This window comes from Malaya genurostris, chromosome 2 (genome assembly GCF_030247185.1).
Source record: "Malaya genurostris strain Urasoe2022 chromosome 2, Malgen_1.1, whole genome shotgun sequence".
Lineage (NCBI taxonomy): Eukaryota > Metazoa > Arthropoda > Insecta > Diptera > Culicidae > Malaya > Malaya genurostris.
This window is the reverse complement of record NC_080571.1, coordinates 71414712-71437820: the sequence shown is the minus strand read 5'-3', so window position 1 is coordinate 71437820 and position 23109 is coordinate 71414712. Positions and strand designations below refer to the sequence as shown.

At 37.9% G+C, this 23109-nt stretch overlaps 2 protein-coding genes across 3 annotated transcripts in view; both read left to right on the top strand.

Annotated features, from left to right (window-relative positions):
- The first annotated feature begins 647 nt into the window (after positions 1-647).
- Positions 648-14083, top strand: LOC131428942 (tetraspanin-33-like). Its single transcript, XM_058593001.1, has 4 exons — positions 648-715; positions 834-868; positions 940-2005; positions 13054-14083. The coding sequence occupies exon 3, from the start codon at positions 1115-1117 to the stop codon at positions 1949-1951; it is 837 nt and encodes a 278-aa protein (XP_058448984.1). The 5' UTR covers positions 648-715; positions 834-868; positions 940-1114; the 3' UTR covers positions 1952-2005; positions 13054-14083.
- A 5597-nt stretch (positions 14084-19680) lies between these two features.
- Positions 19681-23109, top strand: part of LOC131427286 (putative mediator of RNA polymerase II transcription subunit 26) — a 33430-nt gene continuing 30001 nt past the window's right edge. The window contains exon 1 of one of the 2 annotated variants that reach the window (XM_058590332.1): positions 19681-19781. The gene's annotated coding sequence lies outside the window, so the exon portion shown is untranslated. Of the gene's footprint in view, positions 19782-22167; positions 22918-23109 lie in introns of those variants that run through there. The other variant, XM_058590330.1, reaches the window with a different exon arrangement.

Below are 23109 nucleotides of genomic sequence, written 5' to 3'. Positions count from 1 at the left end.
TACACTGACACCAGCATGCTGGCTGCCAGCAGAAGTGTAAACGGGGCATAAAACGACTGCCCAACTCCCGGCTGAGGTGCCAGGTAAAATTTTCAAGTCTGCATACTAGAAATCCTTCAATGCAAGTGTTCAATTTTATAAGTTTGACGAGAAAAAACAAACAAGAAGCTCAATGCAATTTTAAAAGTCTGTAAAATTGACAATTGTGAATAAAAGTTTCAAAAACCTGTAAAAAGTCTGCAAAATTGCAGAGTCTGCTTACATAAGAAAATGGAAATTTTACATGTAAATCTGCTTAAGTTTTTATGTTTTTTTCAGTGTAGTGTAAACAAATTTACTTTTGATGTGTCTGGCATCTCTGATCATAATCATCGAAATAACATCGCAAAACATTGTCAATGTTGAGATATGGTTGCCAAGAAATATGTTTTTATAGAGATTTAGCAAAATTTTAATAATTATAAAAAATTCGAAAGCCTTCTTAAAAGAATTAAGAAAACGAAGCCTAATTACTTCTGTTTTAATAATGTAAAATTTGTAGTGTATGAATAATATTGATCAACCGATGTGTAACTTCTAAAAATTTGGGAAATGTTCAAATAACATTGATATATTTACATCCGACAAAATTGCACAAATTCGTCAGCACTGCCTACAACTAATCAAAGAAGCTGAGAAGTTTTCACTTATTGCTTGTTCGTTCCTCATATAGAAGGTAGTTGAAAAAATCTTGTTTTTAGAAAGTGTTTTGTGCAATTTCCAGCACAAAGCTGGGAGATAATACCTTAGTAAAGTAGCTAATCGAATGTTTCACGTTCACTTCTGACTTGCAGCAGTTCTTGATGCTGCTTAGAACTACTATTGTTTGGTAAGCCATAAGATTTCCTTCAAATTAGAGAGATCAGAATAAACAAAGACATCCTTCCTCTTTTTTTGCAGATAGTAACGCACAGTACAAGGACAACTGAAGTGGCGAAGACATTATTTCGTTATAAAAGCGTACAAAGTTTGACGTGAACGCAAATTCCAGAAGTGTTCTGGAGGCGATACGGGCGACAATATTTTTCTGGGTAAACGGGCACACTAGGTCGGAGACACGATTGCTCGTTTCGGAATGCCTCCGTACCGCTACCCAACGCAGAACTTCACGTATGTGAGTTCGTGCGTCAAATACATGATATTTTTGCTTAATTTCATTTTTTGGCTGTTCGGAGGATTACTGATTGGCATCGGTTTCTATGCGTTCGTGGACAAATGGCAGGCCACGGGACTCATCAAGTTGGAAACGTTTTACGACATTGTCTTGAATATTTCTCTGGTCATGATAATTGCGGGTGGAATCGTGTTCGTCGTTAGCTTTGCAGGATGCTTGGGAGCTCTTCGGGAGAATACCTGTTTATTGAAGTTCTATTCATTGTGTTTGCTGATGTTCTTCCTGTGTGAAATGGCTGTGGCTATTGTAGGATTTGTGTTTCCCCACAAGATGAACATTGTGCTGGAGGAATCGTTTACGGATAAGATCATTACCACCTACCGCGACGATCCGGATTTGCAAAATTTGATTGATTTTGCCCAGCAGGAATTCCACTGCTGTGGACTCAGTAACGATGGTTATCTGGACTGGGGCAAGAATGAGTACTTCAATTGCTCGTCGCCGAGTGTGGAGAAGTGTGGTGTTCCGTACAGTTGTTGCATCAATGCAACCGACATCTCCTCGGGATTGGTCAACATCATGTGCGGCTATCACATCCAGCAGCAGTCGGTTGCTGCGGCCAGTAAAAAAATTTGGACCAGCGGATGCATCGAGATCGTGCGTGTTTGGGCCGAGCGGAATCTCTATCTGATCGCTGGCATTGCATTGGGCGCTGCACTCAGCCAGTTGTTTGTGATCTACCTGGCCAAAACGTTGGAAGGTCAGATCGATCTGCAGAAAAGTCGCTGGTCGTCGTGAGCTTACGTGGGCTGGGGTGGCGGACGAGCTGTTTAAGCGCGGACACAATGAATGGTGAGTGGTTTTTCGTTTTCATATCATTAAATGGTTAATTGCCGCTCGTGGAAACGCGAATCGTTTGGTGTGATGAAAACATTGCACAACCAACAGAGCCAACGTTCAACGGGCGCTATAAGGAAATTGCAAAAAAAAAAATGTTTCAGAGCAATTCTGTTGTTGGTGCCGGCGATGGTGACTTGCTTTGAATGGTGACTAATCTGTGTGTGAAAATGTCTGGCTTGTGGTAATAACAGAACGTGGGTAAACTTGTTTAACTCGACTGAACAGCTTTATCGATCTAGCAATTCATGCTCTATGTAATTGAGCTCAAGCTTGGGTTGAGTTTTTACATGGTTTGAAAGTACGAATAGTATGGTTTTGTCAAATATACGATCATTAAAATAGGCAATAGTTGTTTTGAATCTGAGAACAAATCAGTGAATTAAAAACATATTCAAAAGAAACATATTTGCAAAAACTATTTCAACTTTAGTCGATTTCCCATTGTTGTCAAATAACTTCGATTTTTGAGATCCTAATAATTGTATCGTAATTAGAATTTTGTGAGTAATGCACGTTCTCATATAAATATTAGAAAAGAAAGTAAACAAAGAGAGGCTCTGAATTGCAGTTAGGCCCTATTGTCGTGGAACAATCGATATCATAATGCCACAAAAACCAAAGAGAATATGTCAATTGTTTTTAGGCCTCATTGAAATGTTTACGTCGATTTAATAATTAAATTTTATTAATATCGGTTTTGCCTAACTAGGTTTTTTTTACCGTCACTGATAACCTCAATCGGATGAACACATTTTGACAGCTCAGCGGTACTGTTTGTAAACAGACTTTTTTTCCTTCATTTGTCTGTTGACAAACGGATGCGACCGTCCACGGTCCATATCGCATAAATAGAGTTTCAAAACATTTGTTAACGATTCGATAGGGTTCGTTTTAGTTTTTTTTAAATGAAAGTGGCTAGTTGTGAAGTGTAAAAATGATTTTTTAAGATGTGTTCCTCGATTTGTTCAAGCTTGTTGGTAAACAGTACCGCTGAACTATAAAGGATGAATGCTTGTTCATTTGTGATGTCACGATAAAAAATCTAATTAGGTTTTGCACGAACATAACATAACCTCACAAAAATGAACAAAATGAATCAATTTTGACAGCTATCAGTGGTTTGTTTATGTGTTCATTGCGTTCATTCTCATTTGAATACGTGTAATAGATATGTAAACAAACCACTGATAGCTGTCAAAAGGTGAACTTGATTCATCGACAGTTCATTGGTAGTTCATTCGAGTGGTCATCGTGCAAAACCTAATTAGGTTTTGCACGAACATGACATAACCTCACAAAAATGAACAGAATGAACTTTTTTTGACAGTCGACGTGTACTTGTTTACAGTTTAAAAGTTCATCAGAAGTTCATCGTTCGAATGTAAAAATTGCAAGTCGCCTCACACTCAACAGATTCATACATAAATCGCTCCTTGATGCTGGAAACACATACAGCGTAATCTTTTTAGTTATTTTCATTGTGGAATACGCTTTTAACAGGCACTTTTTCGTCATTTTTTCAATTTTTAACTTGCAGTCGCAAAACAAAACAAGTACACGGCAACTGTCAAAGATGAACTTGATTCATCGGCAGTTCATTTGTGTCGTCATCGTGCAAAACCTAATTAGGTTTTGCACGATGACGACACAAATGAACTGCCGATGAATCAAGTTCATCTTTGACAGTTGCCGTGTACTTGTTTTGTTTTGCGACTGCAAGTTAAAAATTGAAAAATGATGAAAAAGTGCCTGTTAAAAACGTATTCCACAGTGAAAATAACTAAAAAAGATTGTCCTGTATGTGTTTCCAGCATCAAGGAGCGATATATGTATGAATCTGTTGAGTGTGAGGCGATTCGCAATTAGGTTTTGCACGAACATAAAATAACCTCACAAAAATGAACAAAATGAATCAATTTTGACAGCTATCAGTGGTTTGTTTATGTGTTCATTGCGTTCATTCTCATTTGAATACGTGTAATAGATATGTAAACAAACCACTGATAGCTGTCAAAAGGTGAACTTGATTCATCGACAGTTCATTGGTAGTTCATTCGAGTGGTCATCGTGCAAAACCTAATTAGGTTTTGCACGAACATGACATAACCTCACAAAAATGAACAAAATGAATTAATTTTGACAGCTATCAGTGGTTTGTTTACAGTGGATAAGTTCATCGTTTTATTTCGAATTTTGCACGCTGCCTTACATGAAACGAAGGATCATCAAATTTAGCGATATGGATGCAGTTGAAAGCAAGTAAAATCACAAACTATCCGCATACGCACACGGATTGTCCCCCGCTGACAGAGCGAACGGAAACCTGCACTCAGTCTGAGGGCTTCAATCCACTTCTCTCTCCTTTTTTCATTTAACCTATTCATAAAGAAATTTCAGCTTGGTAGTGGAAACGCAAACAGAGCAATTTTTTTAGTCCCTTTTGCCGAGGAACAAGATTTCAACAAACACTTTTTGATCATTTCCGAACTTTGAATCTTCATCTGAAAATCAAAACAAACCACTGATAGCTGTCAAAAGGTGAACTTGATTCATCGGCAGTTCATTGGTAGTTCATTCGAGTGGTCATCGTGCAAAACCTAATTAGGTTTTGCAAGATGACGACACAAATGAACTGCCGATGAATCAAGTTCATCTTTGACAGTTGCCGTGTACTTGTTTTGTTTTGCGACTGCAAGTTAAAAATTGAAAAATGATGAAAAAGTGCCTGTTAAAAACGTATTCCACAGTGAAAATAACTAAAAAAGATTGTCCTGTATGTGTTTCCAGCATCAAGGAGCGATATATGTATGAATCTGTTGAGTGTGAGGCGATTCGCAATTAGGTTTTGCACGAACATAAAATAACCTCACAAAAATGAACAAAATGAATCAATTTTGACAGCTATCAGTGGTTTGTTTATGTGTTCATTGCGTTCATTCTCATTTGAATACGTGTAATAGATATGTAAACAAACCACTGATAGCTGTCAAAAGGTGAACTTGATTCATCGACAGTTCATTGGTAGTTCATTCGAGTGGTCATCGTGCAAAACCTAATTAGGTTTTGCACGAACATGACATAACCTCACAAAAATGAACAAAATGAATTAATTTTGACAGCTATCAGTGGTTTGTTTACAGTGGATAAGTTCATCGTTTTATTTCGAATTTTGCACGCTGCCTTACATGAAACGAAGGATCATCAAATTTAGCGATATGGATGCAGTTGAAAGCAAGTAAAATCACAAACTATCCGCATACGCACACGGATTGTCCCCCGCTGACAGAGCGAACGGAAACCTGCACTCAGTCTGAGGGCTTCAATCCACTTCTCTCTCCTTTTTTCATTTAACCTATTCATAAAGAAATTTCAGCTTGGTAGTGGAAACGCAAACAGAGCAATTTTTTTAGTCCCTTTTGCCGAGGAACAAGATTTCAACAAACACTTTTTGATCATTTCCGAACTTTGAATCTTCATCTGAAAATCAAAACAAACCACTGATAGCTGTCAAAAGGTGAACTTGATTCATCGGCAGTTCATTGGTAGTTCATTCGAGTGGTCATCGTGCAAAACCTAATTAGGTTTTGCACGATGACGACACAAATGAACTGCCGATGAATCAAGTTCATCTTTGACAGTTGCCGTGTACTTGTTTTGTTTTGCGACTGCAAGTTAAAAATTGAAAAAAATGAATAAAAAGTGCCTGTTAAAAACGTATTACACAGTGAAAACAACTAAAAAGATTGCCCTGTATGTGTTTCCAGCATCAAGGAGCGATAAATGTATGAATCTGTTGAGTGTGAGGCGACTTGCAATTTTTACATTCGAACGATGAACTTCTGATGAACTTTTAAACTGTAAACAAGTACACGTCGACTGTCAAAAAAAGTTCATTCTGTTCAGTTTTGTGAGGTTATGTCATGTTCGTGCAAAACCTAATTAGGTTTTTTACCGTCACTGCTAACCTCAATCGGATGAACACATTTTGACAATTCAGCGGTACTGTTTGTAAACAGACTTTTTTGTTTGTTTGTCTGTTGACAAACGGATGAGAACATTCACGGTCCATATCGCCTAAATATAGTTCCAAAACATTGTTAACGATTCGTTTCAGAGATTTATTAAATAAAACTAGCTAGTTGTGAAGTGTAAAGATGATTGTTTGAGATGTGTTCCTCGATTTTGTTTAAATTTGTTTGTAAACAGTACCGCTGAACTGTCAAAGATGAATTCTTGTTCATTTGTGACGTCACGATAAAAAATCTAATAAGGTTTTTTACCGTCACTGCTAACCTCAATCGGATGAACACTTTTTGACAGTCCAGCAGTACTGTTTGTAAACAGAAATTTCTTTTGTTTATTTATTGACAAATTGGATCAGACCATTTACGGTCCGTATCGCCTAAATAAAGTTTTAAAACATTTGTTCACGATTGAATACGGTTCGTTTTTAATATTTATTAAATAAAAGTGACTAGTTGCAAAGTGTAAAGATGATTGTTTTAGATGTGTTCTTCGATTTTTGTTCAAGCTTGTTTGTAAACAGTACCGCTGAACTGTCAAGGATGAATACTTGTTCATTTGTGTCGTCACGATAAAAAACCTAATTAGGTTTTGCACGATGACGACACAAATGAACTGCCGTTGAATCAAGTTCATCTTTGACAGTTGCCGTGTACTTGTTTTGTTTTGCGACTGCAAGTTGAAACTGAAAAATGATGTAAAAGTGCCTGTTAAAAACGGAATCCACAATGAAAATAACGAAATCTATGTGTTTCCAGCATCAAGAAGCGATATATGCATGAATCTGTTGAGTGTGAGGCGACTTGCAATTTTTACATTCGAACGATGAACTTCTGATGAACTTTTAAACTGTAAACAAGTACACGTCGACTGTCAAAATAAGTTCATCCTGCTCATTTTGTGAGGTTATGACATGTTCGTGCAAAACCTAATTAGGTTTTGCACGATGGCGACACAAATGAACTGCCGATGAATCAAGTTCATCTTTGACAGTTGCCGTGTACTAGGGATGGTACTCGGAAGGCAAAGTATCGATACCTAGGGTATCGGGATACCGAAATTTTGAGAATCGATACAAGGTATCAAAAGACAATAAAGTATCGATACCTGTAAGTATCAATTGATACTTGCACAGCAATCACTTCAAAATAAAATAAATGAATGAATTCGCGACTTTTGGTCCATGTCAAGGATTATCCGCACGCCACTTTGTGTTGGAGCCATGATGATTTCACATTTCACATAAACTCTGGAACTGAATTCTGAAACTAAGTCCAAGAATTGAGTTCTGAATCTAGATTGTTGAACTGATCACTGAACCTGAGATCTGTAACTGAATTCGAGACCAGGATTCTTTGATAGTTCAATCCAGGATTCAATTTTCAAAATCGGATCCAGAATTTAGCTTCGAAGCTGAGTTGTATAATCCAGATCCGGAATATAGTTCAGAAATCTTCAGAATCTAGTCTCTGAATTCAGTTACACTGCTAGAATTGTAAAAGTGAGTTTTGTATTCTAATTCTAGGCCAGCATTCTCTAACTGAAACCTGGTTCTGGAAAGCATTTTAGAAAAGAATTCTGGAAATAAAGCTGAGTTTTAGATCTGATTTTAATCCAGATTTTCGGGCTGCAGTTCCAGAACTTGAGGTTCAGAGCTCAATTTCCGAATTCTGAACTTAAATTATAAGTCCAAATTCTGGATAGGAGTTTTGCAATTGTATTCTGGTCTGAAGCTCAATTTCAAATCCAGAATTCTATTTCAAAATTCATATTCAAGTCAAAAAATTTCTTTTCCAAATTTTAGCTCCAGGGTCTAGGTCTAGAACCAAGATCCTGATCTATGTTCCAGATTTCGGATCCAGCAACCAGACTTAGAATAAAATTCTTAAATTCGGTCCAAGTTCCAGAGTTCTGGATTTCAATTCTGGTACTGGAAACCGGACGAGGAACTGAATATTAGATCTGGATTATAAAAATGAAAAATAAAATCTGGTCTGGGATTTTGAAACCAAATTTCAGAACTGAACACTAGAATTGGATTCTTGACCTGGATTCCGATCTGAACTGAATGAAACAACTACGCAGGATAGAATAGAAGAAGCATCAAATTATTACCTTTTTCACTTACCAAATATGAAATTTCAATTTCGAGTTATTTGTGGTTATATTACTGGAAATTTTATCACAAATTGCTGAAATCTCTGATGACGTGTAAAAAAATTATGATGATACGTTGAATAAAACCAGAAATATTCACGATAAAAACCACTCTTTCAGAAGGTAAATTTTGAAAAGGCGCCCCATAGTAAAGTAAGACGTATTCACGTCAAAAAATGTTCCATCGGTGACGGGTATAGCGTGATGGGTTAGTCGATGCCTTTTACTCAGCCCACCTGGGTTTGATGACCTTAAGGTTAAAGCCTCTATAATGACCTTAAAATATTCCGTAGTAATGGGAATTGACTTCAATCTGTTGCGATACTGTAAGTATCGAGACCTAAAGTATCGATACTAACATTATCGCTCTGATGTGATATCGATACCAAAAATACCCGATTCTCGAAAGAAAGTATCGATACTTCAAAGTATCGACTCGGTATCGGACATCCCTACCGTGTACTTGTTTTGTTTTGCGAGTGCAAGTCAAAAATTGAAAGAATGACGAAAAAGTGCCTGTTAACAACGTATTCCATTGTGAAAATAACTAAAAAGATTGCCCTGAATGTGTTTCCAGCATCAAGGAGCGATATATGTATGAAACTGTTGAGTGTGAGGCGACTTGCAATTTTTACATTCGAACGATGAACTTCTGATGAACTTTTAAACTGTAAACAAGTACACGTCGACTGTCAAAAAAAGTTCATTCTGTTCATTTTTGTGAGGTTATGTCATGTTCGTGCAAAACCTAATTAAGTTTTGCACGAACATGACATAACCTCACAAAAAAGAACAGAATGAACTTTTTTTGACAGTCGACGTGTACTTGTTTACAGTTCATCAGAAGTTCATCGTTCGAATGTAAAAATTGCAAGTCGCCTCACAGTCAACAGATTCATACATATATCGCTCCTTGATGCTGGAAACACATACAGAGCAATCTTTTTAGTTATTTTCACTGTGCAATACGTTTTTAACAGGCACTTTTTCGTTCTTTTTTCAATTTTTAACTTGCAGTCGCAAAACAAAACAAGTACACGGTAACTGTCAAAGATGAACTTGATTCATCGGCAGTTCATTTGTGTCGCCATCGTGCAAACCCTAATTAGGTTTTGCACGATGACGACATAAATGAATTGCCGATGAATCAAGTTCATCTTTGACAGTTGCCGTGTACTTGTTTTGTTTTGCGACTGCAAGTTAAAAATTGAAAAAATGACGAAAAAGTGTCTGTTGAAAACGTATTCCACAGTGAAAATAACTAAAAAGATTGCCCTGTATGTGTTTCCAGCATCTAGGAGCGATATATGTATGAATCTGTTGAGTGTGAGGCGACTTGCAATTTTTACATTCGACCGATGAACTTCTGATGAATTTTTAAACTGTAAACAAGTACACGTCGACTGTCAAAAAAAGTTCATTCTGTTCATTTTTGTGAGGTTATGTCATGTTCGTGCAAAACCTAATTGTTTTGCGACTGCAAATTAAAAATTGAAAAATGACGAAAAAGTGCCTGTTAAAAACGTGTTTCACAGTGAAAAGAACTAAAAAGATTGTCCTGTCTGCGTTTCCAGCATCAAGGAGCGATATTTGTATAAATCTGTTTAGTGTGAGGCGACTTGCAATTTTTAAATTCAAACGATGAAGCTCTGATGAACTTTTAAACTGTAAACAAACCAAAAAAGTTCATTCTGTTAATTTGGTGAGGTTATGTCATGTTCGTGTAAAACCTAATGCTAAACCTAACCCAGTTTCCACGCTAACTGCTATCAAACCGTTTCGAACCAAGTTTCATCGTTATTGAGCTGCAATTCAAGTGATTTTTTTTACGTTGCCCATTCAGCTCATTACTGCATTAACGGATTATGTTGAACTGCTAATGCCACCTCACGGATCAACATAAGATGGGCTGAATGCGAAACGCAGAAAAAAATATTAAAATTAGTCATGTGCACTTTTGCACAGACCGGTACCCAAGATGTACCAAACTCCCTAATGACTAATTCAAGTCAGTTATGAACCTGATCGGGTTTGCTCCCCCCTTTGCCGTTTATTTAATATGGCACTAGCTACGGGAATATTCCCCAACTTATGGAAAGCTTCATTTATGTTTCCGGTCTACAAGAAGGGTGTCAAAAGAGATATAAACAACTACCGTGGAATAACTTGTATAGGCGCTATCCCCAAGCTATTCGTAAAAGTGCCGCTGTGTGCTTTATTGGTAGTAGAGTTTTGACTATCACGTAATTCTCAAAACCTCTTTCTCACGGTGTAAATCTATAGGATCACCAGCCCCATAATTTTCTTAAGCTTATTTTCTGTTTCTGTTTCTGATTTCAAGAGGGACCGCTTCGTAACGCCTGTAACTTACTAAAAAGTAACGCATGTAACGCTTCGTAATGCCTATAACTTACAAAAAAAGTAAAGCATGCAACACTCCGTAACGCTTACGTAGCTTATAAGAAAATAATGCATCTAACACCTATAACTTCTAAAAAAGTAACGCTTCGTAACGCCTATAACTTATAAAAAAGTAACTTATGTGACGCTTCGTAACACCTATAACTTATAAAAGTAACGCTGCGTAACGCCTATAATTTAGAAAAAGTACTGCTTCGAAACGCTCCGTAACGCCTTCAACTTACTAAAAAGTAACGTTTCGTAACACATAATTTACAAAAAAGTAAAGCATGCAACACTCCGTAACACCTATAACTTACAAGAAAATAATGCATTTGTAACGTTTATAATTTAAAAGTATTCAATCCGGTAGAAGATGCTACAAGAACTCGAGTCTCTCAATGCATGAACCGTGAGAGAATTTTACTACATTTCTTCGCTCCACTTCATACTCTGAGTATTTCACGGCCCTTAAAAAATTTACAGTCTAATAATGATCGTTGCTGTGTGGAATTTCCCAAGAGAGAATCGCAAGTTGACAATTATCGCAGAAAATCGAATCGATGATTCAACTTGATGATTCTCATACTAGGTTGCAATATTTCCAAACCCTTGTGTGGAGCATTCAAAGACATTTTGATAGACACAACTTATACAAAGGTTATATGCACATAGTTAGAATATGCGGCAATAGTAAAATGATTCTATCGCAATTATCAACTGCCTGTATAGAATCGGATCGCGAAACGAGAATAAGCGACCGTTTGTTGCTTCAGAGAGGATCTCCACAGCAGCGTGCTAACCTTTGATTCTCAGAAATGTCATCGAGAAAAATTCGCTATCGCACTGGTGTCTATTCTATGTTAAATGAGCCATGCCGAGTTTTTGTTGTTGCGATGATATCCATCTCTCTTTGCTGGCACTGATTCAATCGTGTGAAGAGTTGCTGGTGAGCGTTCTTTGATACGATAAAAGCCATCCTTACCTATAACTTAACTTTAACTTAAGTAACCCATATAATTTAGATTAAGTACCGCTTCGTAACGCTCTGTAACGCCTTTAACTTACTAAAAAGTAGAGCATGTAACGCTTCGTAATGCCTATAATTTACAATGAAGTTACGCATGTATTGCTTCGTAACACCTATAACTTACTAAAAAGTAGCACATGTACCGTTTCGTAACGTTTATAAGTTAAAGTAACGCATGTAACGTTTCGTAAAGGCAATAATTTACAAAAAAGTAACGCATGTAACGCTTCGTAACGCCTATAATTTAAAGCAACGCATGTAACGCTTCGTAACGTTTATAACCTACAAAATAGCGACATATATAACATTTCGTAACACCTAAAACTTCTTAAAAAGTAACGCATCGTTACTCGTTTACCGCAATAATCTTACCCTTATAACGGTTTTAACATTCATAATTTCCTCAAAATAACTCATGTTTTGTAACCCTCAATATAACAAAATTATCGTATGCAACGCTTTCTAGCTTTTTAAATTCAACGTAACGCTTTCCATCTCACGACAATATCGAATGAAACGCTTTGCCAAATGGAACATTTTTCCATATTGGGGACAGGGTAAGTCGATGCCTTTCATGCAACCCGCCAGGGTTCGATTCTTAGCCACGCATATAGGGTCAGAAAGTTTTTCTAGCCCGAAGAGGTGAATGACCTTAAGGTTAAAACCTCTATAATCGGAACAAGAAAAATTCATGGTTCCTTTACTCATGCGTTGACTCAGATAGGCCTCAAAAACTGAATTACTATTTTATGTATAATTATTGTCTTTTTTTAACACGGTTACATCCTCCATTTTATGTGGTTTTGACTCTGTTCTGCTTAGGGTCTGCCGCACATCATGTAGGGAAGTCTAATTACTCGATTATTCAATAATCGAGCATAATTTTAAATCGGTCATCTGTGATATTCATCGATTATTCGATTAATCATTCGACTGTTTTTATGGGATTTTTCGAATTATTCGATTAGCTCTATAATCGAATATTGGTTTCGAACTAAATTATTAAATATTGCTGGATTATTTGGGTTATTATTCAGTTAACACTCGATTAATCGATCGATATCACGACATCCGCTGTGTGCTTCATCGGCAATAGAGTTTTGACCATTACGTAACTCTCAAAACCTCTATCTCACGATATAATCTACAGGATCAACAGCCTCAAAATATTTCCCAAACTTTTTTTTCGTTTCTGTTTCTGATTTCGGGAGGGGCCAATACCCGTCGGGTTCGCGTACAAAATACCCGAAAGCCGACTATTTCTAGTTAGCAGTGACGATAAAAATATCTAATTCTGAGATCCATACATTGTTACCTTTCATCAAACTAGTAAAATTGGCAGAATAATATTTTGTAAAATTAATATAGTTCATTTTTCTCTCTTTCGCAGGACTGAAATGACTACCGATTTATATTCCACTAATAGAAAAGAGATGTTCGATGGAATATACTCTCGTCACATATTCGATCGTAGCGCGGAGAAAGGCGTGATCCGTTCACCACGCAGCTGGAAATCTTTATTGGTATTCGAAGAAGCAAAAGTTAGCAATAAGTGTTCCCTGCACATCCAACTATAGTTTAACGTTCACTTTACTTAAACTGGCGAATATGTACCGACAAGATATTCACATTTCACGACAACCCATACTTGTTATTATCTCGAGCGACTGGCTCAACCGATGCATTTTTTTGAGAAGAAGATATACGATGCATACTTTTAAGATACGATGTTGTTCCAATGCAAAAACAGAAGAAAAAAAAAATGACGCGCTCTAAGATTAGCATAAAATGACTGAATTATTGTACCGCTGCTTCCGGTCGGTATTCGTAAAAGTCCCCCACACCGCCCCTCCAATCAACAAATAGTATTTCCCTTCGAATGAAATTTTTTTACGAGACTTTTGATCTTCGATCCACAGAACATAGACTGGGTGAACGATTAGTCAAGCTTACTACTCCATTTTTAGTATTACCATCTCTTATCGTTGCAAATTTTGCACACGTTAAGAAATTGTAAATCTATCCATAAATCTCACTTTTTTGAAACGTACTTTTCAGTTATAGATTTAGGATTTTAACATAGAGAACTATGCAATGCTCTTTCCCCGAACCACTCACTGTTTCGTGAATCATTGAAACGAAATCCAATAATGACCACCAAGCAAACGGCTGAACGCAGCAGTTTCTCTGTTTAATGTGCAAAAAGAAAACAAACAAAAAAATACATAAATGGACAAGAATTAATAGAAGTAGTAAATATGTCATTATTTGTAAAGCTCAAAGATAGCTAATAGAGTTACGAACAAGCCAATAACGATATCAATAAAGAAAACAATGGTGTCATAAAAAATGCATGATTAATTCCACAGAAAACGAAACCGTTTATCACTGCTAATATATCCTGACTGTTCTGAAACACATATCTATGCTTCTTTTTTTCGATCGACTTAGGCTAAATATCGCATTGATTTATTTTACGTTTTGTATAAAGTCTAATGTTGGTGGAAGATCTTCACCACGACGTCCAGTTGCTTGTAAAGCACCGGAAGAAATTGGGACAAATTCCGACCATTTCTAGTGACTACCTCAAAACCGTCGTTTCGGGTATGAGAAAGGTCAGCAACCAGTGATGGCCCAGCACACGAGCCAGCTCTCATATAGTCCGTGTGCTGTACCTTTTCAAAAATACGCACACGAAGTCTGAAGCACACGCTCGTGTGCCGTGTTGCTACTAGATCGGGAGTCGTATGCTTCGAAGAACCAGCTCGCGATGCTGGCTCATCTGCTGGCTCATGAGCTGGAATGAGGAGCTAGCTCGTGAGCTGACTCATGTGCTAGCTCACGAGCTGAGTTGAGTGTCCGTTTTTTTATTCAATAATACATATAATATAATTTTTAAGCACACAGTGTCCGCTCTTGTATTGTCTCTTGTCAGTAGGTGGACTACACATATAGCACACGCTCATGAGTCTGGCTTGAAAAGCACAGCACACGAGTTTAATAGGCACACACTGCAGGTATAGAGCAGCTAGTGTGCTGAGCTTGGACATCACTGTCAGCAACCGTGATGTATTATCCTCATTATTTCCAAAACTTATAAAAAACCTTTTCTTATGTTATCTCTAACTGTTAGAAATTTAATCCTAAATTGTTGATCATATTTATGATGGCATGGAAAAAAATATGTTATTGCATTTTGTACAACTTGAGATACTTATACCTAGAGTGACTATAATCAGAGTGGCGTCAGCTGTTCGTTTGGAATGACAGCTCCCAGTTCCAAACGAGCAAACGACCTGTCAATTCAATGTAAAGCTAATGGAATGTTTTGAATTACGGATGAGATGTCGTCACTCTGGTTATAGGCACTCTACTTATACGTATGCCGCGTTTACACTTCTGCTGGCTGCCAGTGTACTGCCCTCTTAGGAAAAAACGTTCAACTGTGGTTCAATGATCCAACGTATTAGACCAACGAAGGACCATTCGTTGTTTATTCATTTGCCAACGAAGGACCACCGTTGAACGTTTTTTTTTTCAAGAGGGCAGTACACTGGCAGCCAGCAGAAGTGTAAACGCTACATTACTCTTTCAGTCGTAGACCATACAGGTCTCTGCTGTATACAGGAGACGTCTACATTTAACTCGATTCACGGGTCTTCGCCGCCAGCCTTGGCAGCTGCGAAGGGTCCGCAGGTCGTCCTGAACTTGATCGATTCATCTTGCCCGTTGCGCGCCCCTTCTTATACCGGTCGGATCATTGTAGAGGATCATTTTAACTGGGTTGTTCTCCGACATTCTAGCAACAAGTCCGTCGACCTTGGCCGGCGAATTTTGCTCGATCGAAACGTTCTGCGAAGTCCAAAGTAAGCACGATTTTCTGACAAGATGCGTCTCTGAATTTCTTCGCTGGTATAAGAGATATGCCCCGTTTACACTTCTGCTGGCTGCCAGCATGCTGGTGTCAGTGTACTGTCCTCTTAGGAAAAAAACGTTCAACGGCGGTCCTTCGTTGGTCTTATACTTTGGATCATTGGACCACAGTTGGACGTTTTTTCCTAAGAGGGCAGCACACTGACACCAGCATGCTGGCAGCCAGCAGAAGTGTAAACGGGGCAATAGGCAATTCGCTCCTGAGCTGTTCCAGTGAATCGAATCATCGAAGTGACCTGACAGCTCACAACTCTTTTCAAAAGAACCGCAGCTCATCAGCTCACTCATTTGTTACCCAGTTCACCGCATTATGACGAAGGGAACACGCTACGAGCTGGTCGGATCTTCGGCTCTTGAAGAGATTCAATTTAGTCGACATCGATTAAAGATAAATTAATTCGCATTGCATTCATTGCATCATTGCAAATCAATGATTCAATTTCGATCATGCATATGAAAGAAAACCGGTGCATAAGAAAAACGGTGCACAAAATGAACCTTCAATTCGAACATCTTAGGTTCAAACTAAAAGAGCTGATGAGCTGATACATCGAATCGATTCACTTTGGTGAGCTGATCGGTTCGGAGCTGTTCACCAAAATGAGCTGTTTTGCACACCTCTAGCTGCCCTCTTAGAAAAAACGTTCAACGGTGGTCCTTCATTGGTCCACTACGTTGGATCATTGGTAAAATGAAAGTCCAATCAATCGTTCAACGGGAGGCCAAAACGGGACCTTTGTTTGCCGATTTTGAAACAGACCGTGTAACCGAATGCCATTTTTTTCGTCCAACAAAACCGGCAGACAGAGGTCCATTGTTGGGCCATTTTTAACATGAGGAGTTGGAGCCCCGTTGGACTAGTTTTACTGCAGAATTTCTGAAGTTTTTTCCACTTATTTGTTTAAACTAACAATACATACCGGCACAATACTTCTACTTCACGTAGAATAACAACAAATTTTCTTTCTATGTAAAGGTAACACTTAATTTTCACACTATTTTTGCAAGAAAAAAAAACAACAAACCGTTCCAGCAAATTGAACGAATATTTCGTGCAATATGTCGTTCAACAAGCGCACAAAGACCAACAAAATTGAATGGCCTGCTGAGAGGGTGGTATCATTCCCGGCTGTCACAAGTGAGCCCAAGTACACGATCTCTAGGGTTACCATCTGCACGGGCCTCGCCTGCCCGCTTGTGAGGAATTCTGGCAACCCTTTAGAAGGCTGGCTGCATTCCGGCAGCTGTTAAAATTGTACAGGCGAAATTGCGTCATTATCTCGCCGTATGTGTCTTGTTTATTTCTCTCTTCCTTCTTTTTTTTTATTCGATTTCATTTGATATTCGTCAATCTCGCATGTGCATACAAAAAACGAATCTTGAGACGAGTTAAATGAGATTGAAATATTGGTATGTTTGGTAGTGAGAAAGCACTGTTATTGGCAATAATATTATTCATAATTATTATTATGATGGGCAATAATTTATTGCCTTTCAAATGACTTTTTAATAAAAAAAATGAAACCAAGACGCTAAAAATGTAGAACCGATTCAAAACGGTTCTGCCAATATTGTATGGCAAGAATCTGACAGAAAAAAAACCGTTAATAACCGCTAGGCAAAATTCTCTGCCGGAAACGGTTGTTGCTTTGTTGCCAGACTTTTGCCGGAATCCTGGCAGAATTACGGCAAAAATGGCTGGCAGACATAGCCAGCCGTCTGGGGGGAAATCTGCCCGCCGCGTACAAGTGGGTGGCAGTGTCAGGCAGAGAAGCCATGTTAAAATTTCAAATATCTTCAGACATGGCTGCAAAAGTCTGTATATCCGAAAAAAAATCTGCAGTTATCGAGAATGTCTTGCTGGCAGCAATTTTTCTATAAAGTAAACTGACTTGGCGAGCAAAAAAGGTCTGTAAAAAAGGCTGTAAATTTTGACGAAAGTCTTGATTTTCAAAAGTCTGCACAACAAACAAATGTCTGCAGCTCTATGAGCGAAATCTGCAGATTTACAGACAAAGCTGCAGATCTGGCATCTCTGGTGTCGGGCCTATACAGCTACTTGCCGTGCTGCCGGGCCTAGCGAAATTCTGCTGGAAGAAACCCGAGTAATAAAAATGAAACGTATGAATAAAATGTAGTAAAGTTTGTTGCTTGTAGTATCTTCTCAAAAACAAAGTCCACAGAGTATAACGCGGTTTGGTATAAATAAAAAAACAAGTTCGAACATGTAGTTATGCTGATTTCATGTTATGCATGTTCGAATGTTGTTATGTAGTAAAGTCTCTGATTTTGACAGGAACGTGATCCACATGTTGCATTTACTTTCAATTTTCCTCAACTCATCCAACAAACCCGCCTTGACCAACCCCCCTTAGAAAAACCTGTTTTAATCCACCTAGCGATGTAATGATGCCTTTCTCATATATAATACTGTGGTATTCTATTCAAAATGTTTCTCTTCGATTTTTGGAAGAAACCAAGGGATTGTTTGTGTATTAACTAGTATAGCATAGAGAATGAAACAGTTCTCTGATCGGTTAGGCCATCCATTAGAAAACGAAGTGGATTCGCTAGTATATGTACTTCCAGCACCGGAATCCGAGAACCGGTATAATCGAAGTCGGTTGACCACAAACTAACATGACGTACAAAATCTACTAGTTTTTATTCAAATTTTGAAGGTTTTTTACGATTTTGCCATCGTACTCTAAACCACGATTTTATTTTTTTTTGTATCCGAAAATATACAGTAATTTTTGGTAGGACCATAAGACCTTTCGTTTGACCCTAAAATTGGGAATAACGGTTTTGAGTTCAGTTTAGAAAATTATTTACGGTTTTTGTTTAGCCGCTTTAAGTGACGGCGTACAATATTGAACACGCTTTACCCTATAACTCCGGAACCGGAAGTCGGATCAGGATGAAATTTAAGAGTTCCGTATGGGATTCATTTGAATATAAGTTTGTGGAAATCGGTCAAACCATCACTGAGAAAAGAGAGTGAGATCCATTTGGAATATATGACCACTATTTCCGGGAACCAGGATAGCCGGAATCGGTTTGTTTAGTTGCCTACTGATACTGGCTATCGATTTGTGTAGTTTTGAGACCAGTTTAGAAATTTTTTAAGGTTTTTGTTTCGCAGGTTTAAGTTCTCTATAACTCCGAAACCGGAAGTCTGATCCGGACTAAATTCAGGAATACCATATGGTACCGTAAGACCTTTCATTTGAATCTAAGTTTGTCAAAATTGGTTCAGCCATCTCCGAGAAAACCTAGTGAGATTATTTGACGCATACACACACACAATGAATAAGAAATGATTAATACACAGACACACACACAGACATTGCTCCGCTTGATGAACTGAGTCGAATGGTATATGACACCCCCCCTCCTCCGGGCCAATTTTTACTAGTCGGTTTTTCAAGTGATTGCATAACCTTTCTATATGAGAAAGGCAAAAATGTTCAACGGTAGTCTTTCGTTGGTCCAATCAACGTCAAATTATAAGTCAACGGGAGGCCAACACGGGAGCTTCGTTTGACGATTTCGAAACTATAGTGTGTAAAAGTTATGCCACTTACGCCATTTCATTACTCTCCAGCTACAGGTAGGCCTTTTTGTTAATTTCCAGTAAATTTCAACAGTTTATGCTGGATTTCTAAAAGAACTGGTTATTAACTAGTTCTGTATATCCGAAAATTTCAATATTGAAATTAATATATTCAGTTATATATTTCTTTATATGAAATGAACTGAAAATCAGCAAGAAAACGTGCGAAATTGAAAAGAAAACAAATTTACAGTTCAGTCCGCATCTTCTCACCCGATTCCAGTAGATTTTTCAATTGATTGGAGGCAAAATTCATTCGGAATCGGTTGTTAGACTGGATTCCACATTGATTCGGATTTCATACTGAATTCCACATGGCATTCTGGATGGAAATTTTTCGCCCATTTCGATTTGATTCGGAATTCATTCCGAACTGATAATGTGGGGTCCCTAGTTGAGGAACCTTACAATTGTCACTCTTCAATTGGCGCCACCTAACGAATATTCCGTGAAACTTAGTCGGCGTCCGGTTTGACAGCTGACGCGACGACGACCAACTAGAATGAAGAAGAGTGCAACCTTTCCTGTCAAACCTGTCTCGCTCTAGCGGCATACTCTGCAAGTGAAAAGTGAGTTGTTTTGAAATTTTTTGAATTATTAGTAAGTTTTCGGAATATTTTCGTGTTTAAATTACGCCCAAAGTGTTGCCGAATGTTTGTGGAACAAAAAGTGCCCAACAGTTGCTTGTTTCCTGTGAATTTTAGGGGTGAAAAGTTGCGTTGAAAATTCTGAAAAAATAGCTCTTGCGACAGCCAGCAGTAGACGAAAAGATGAACGATGCGCTTTCCTCACCTGGTGCCCCCTACCCCTCTGCATTCGTCGTCTCGTTTCCTTGTGCGATCTGATATACAGAGGTTTCGTGCCGCCCAGCGAGGGCTTCAGCTGCTGACGGTTCGCTCTGTTGCGTGCGCCTTGCATCACGAAAGTCGATGTTCTCGTACCTATATTTTTGTTTGTAAGAAAATTCTGCAGGCAGCTGAATCGGTTGTTTTTGTTTTGATTTGGATTTTCCTTTAAGGTGGGTAGACTGGCGGAACCGTTCTCGCCGAACCGCCCGACTGTTGACAAATAAACGGGCGTGTGACGTCGGGAATATGGCTTACGAAACTTCTGCGAATGACGGAAGCTATGTTATGTTCTGGTTGTGAATTACTGATGATTAAGAATAATTTTTAATTTTTCATATCCGCCATCAAAATTTTCTTAAATGGTGTAATAGTTTTTTTTCGGATAGTAATTTAATTACAAGTATTACTATAATAACATCATATTTAAGATCCAGAAAAGGACTAACAAAGATTCTAAATGTTTTTCTTAACCTATGCCCACCTGTTGACTGTTTAACGTCGGATATATAATTTTTCATGTCGTTTTCCCACCAACCTTAAATAGGATACAGGTAGATGAAAATTCAATTAGATCATACCTTTTAAAGTTAAATTATATTTGTATGCACAAAATAGTTTCGTAGGTAGTGGTCAGGCTGCTTGATCAGATTAAAATATTGTTTGATCGTCGTCTCATTTAGAAATAGGAATTGTCGCTTCTAAGCACATTTCTCCACTGTAAATTTTGATGGCAGTTATTAACTTTAATATTGACTATTTATTGTTTAAATTGTTCGTTAGTCAATAGCTGAACACGAATTTTCTTACGCGCAACATATCACCACAATGGTTGTCGAATGGTGGACTATCAGGCGTATATCGTATGAGGCAGAATTTTTCGTATATTATTTTAATATTTGATATATAACCATATATTTGTTGTGGAACAAATTTTTATTTTCTATATGGGAGTGCCAATTAGGGATTCAAAGAATTTCACATATATAAAAGGGATCAGGATTCAAACACTTACAGCTCAGTTAGTTATGTTTCGATTAGAAATATTTCACCTACTGGGAAATAAAGATAGGAGCTATCCCTCAGTTAAGTTCGAACGAACGGCAGTGAGGTGGGACAGCAGGTCATTAAAAGCGATGAGGCGTAGTCGCATTAAACCTTTCAAAATCGAAGTATATTAGAACAAATTCTATTAAGCAGCATGTTGATCTGTTATGCCAAATGCCTTAGTTGAATCAGAATCCCAGTTGCGAAGCCGCAATACTTTGTTACCAAACATTTGATTTCATTGCGAAGACAAGGTGACGTAGTCCGAGTCTTCCAATGACTAATCGAAAGCAATCTTTATGCTAAATGATCGTACGCAATACCAAAGACAGTCGGGATCTATCCTTCGAATGTATGGTTTCCTTGGTTACGGTACATTCTTACATTCCAAATTTTTTTCGGTATTTTAACGATATCAAACTAACTAGAGATTATAAGAGGAGAAAGAATATGAAATCATAGAGCCATAGTACTCAAGGAAGAGCAAGGATGTGAAGAATAAAGTACGGAAAAGTGAGACGTGACAAGGGTCATTTAAGTAAGCAGAAGGCTTCTCGTATCTAAACTTTTACCTTCTACCAGAGTAGTCGAACTTAGGCATCTTAAAGATACGAGTCATCCGAGTCTCTGATATGTCAGAAAGTAAAGGCAAAGGTCGTTTGCCATTTACTGTCCGAACCGGCAAAAGTAAAGTTACGAGAAGTTGTCACATTCTGCCCACGACGGTTTCTCACACAATGTGTTTCATTGTGTTGATATTTTCTCATCTCTATACAGTTAGTTATAACACCGGAATGGAAGATTTGTCCGAAACTATTGCTTGAGTGCCTGGAGTTGTAGCGTATGGCTATGCGTCCCAGGGTGCAAGCGGCGCACGGACAGCGCTCCATTCATCGCTGTGTGTGATGGAATCCCATCAATTTTTTTTTTTACTTTTTACTTTTTTATTTATGACTTCTGGTCAGTCAGTAATTTTTACTTTTTTCGGTATTTTAACGATATCAAACTAACTAGAGATTATAAGAGGAGAAAGAATATGAAATCATAGAGCCATAGTACTCAAGGAAGAGCATGGATGTGAAGAATAAAGTGCGGAAAAGTGAGACGTGACAAGGGTCATTTAAGTAAGCAGAAGGCTTCTCGTATCTAAACTTTTACCTTCTACCAGAGGATTGCAAAGTTTATTTTTCTAGGCATTAGTAATTTCTGGGGATAAAGCTTCGGCCTTTTGCCTTTCTCATATAGAATGGATATGCAATCACAATGAAAACCGACTTTACAACCGAGGCCGGAGGGACGCGTGTAATTTACTATTCTGTTCAGTTCGTCGAGATCACAAACGACTGTGTGTATGTGTGTGTGTGTGAAAAATAATGTCGCTCAATTTTCTCAGAGATGACAACTGATTTTCACAAACTCAGATTCACATTTCATTCAGATCCGACTTCCGGCTCCAGAATTACAGGGCGAATTTATAAAAATATGCGCACTTATTTTCTCGGAAATTTCTTAACCGATTGTCATAAACTAAGAAGCAAATAAAAGGACTTGAAATTCTTTAAAAAGTCCTCGAAAAGTTGATCCAGATCTGACTTCCGGTTCCGGTATTACAGTGCGATTAGTGAAAATTTTCAATTTCAGGAGTATTTTTTCACAAGCGATGGCGAAACGAGGTGCATATTATTCAAAAATTTAAAGTCTTTCTCATATAAAAAGTTTATACAATCACTTGAAAAATTGACTAGTTAAAATTGGCCCGGAATGCTAAGTGTTCTATATCATTCGATACAGTTCATCGAGCTGAGCTCTGCATGTGAGTATGTGTCAAATAATGTCACTCATAAGATAAAAATATTCATAATCCCATATGTTGCTATTGAATTTCATCATGATTTCATAGGGTAAAGTGTGTTTAAAATTGCACACCGTCATTTCGAGCGACGGTGCAAAAAAACGGTAAAATTCTTCTAGATTTGGTTACGTATTAAATGGACCGATTTCGGCT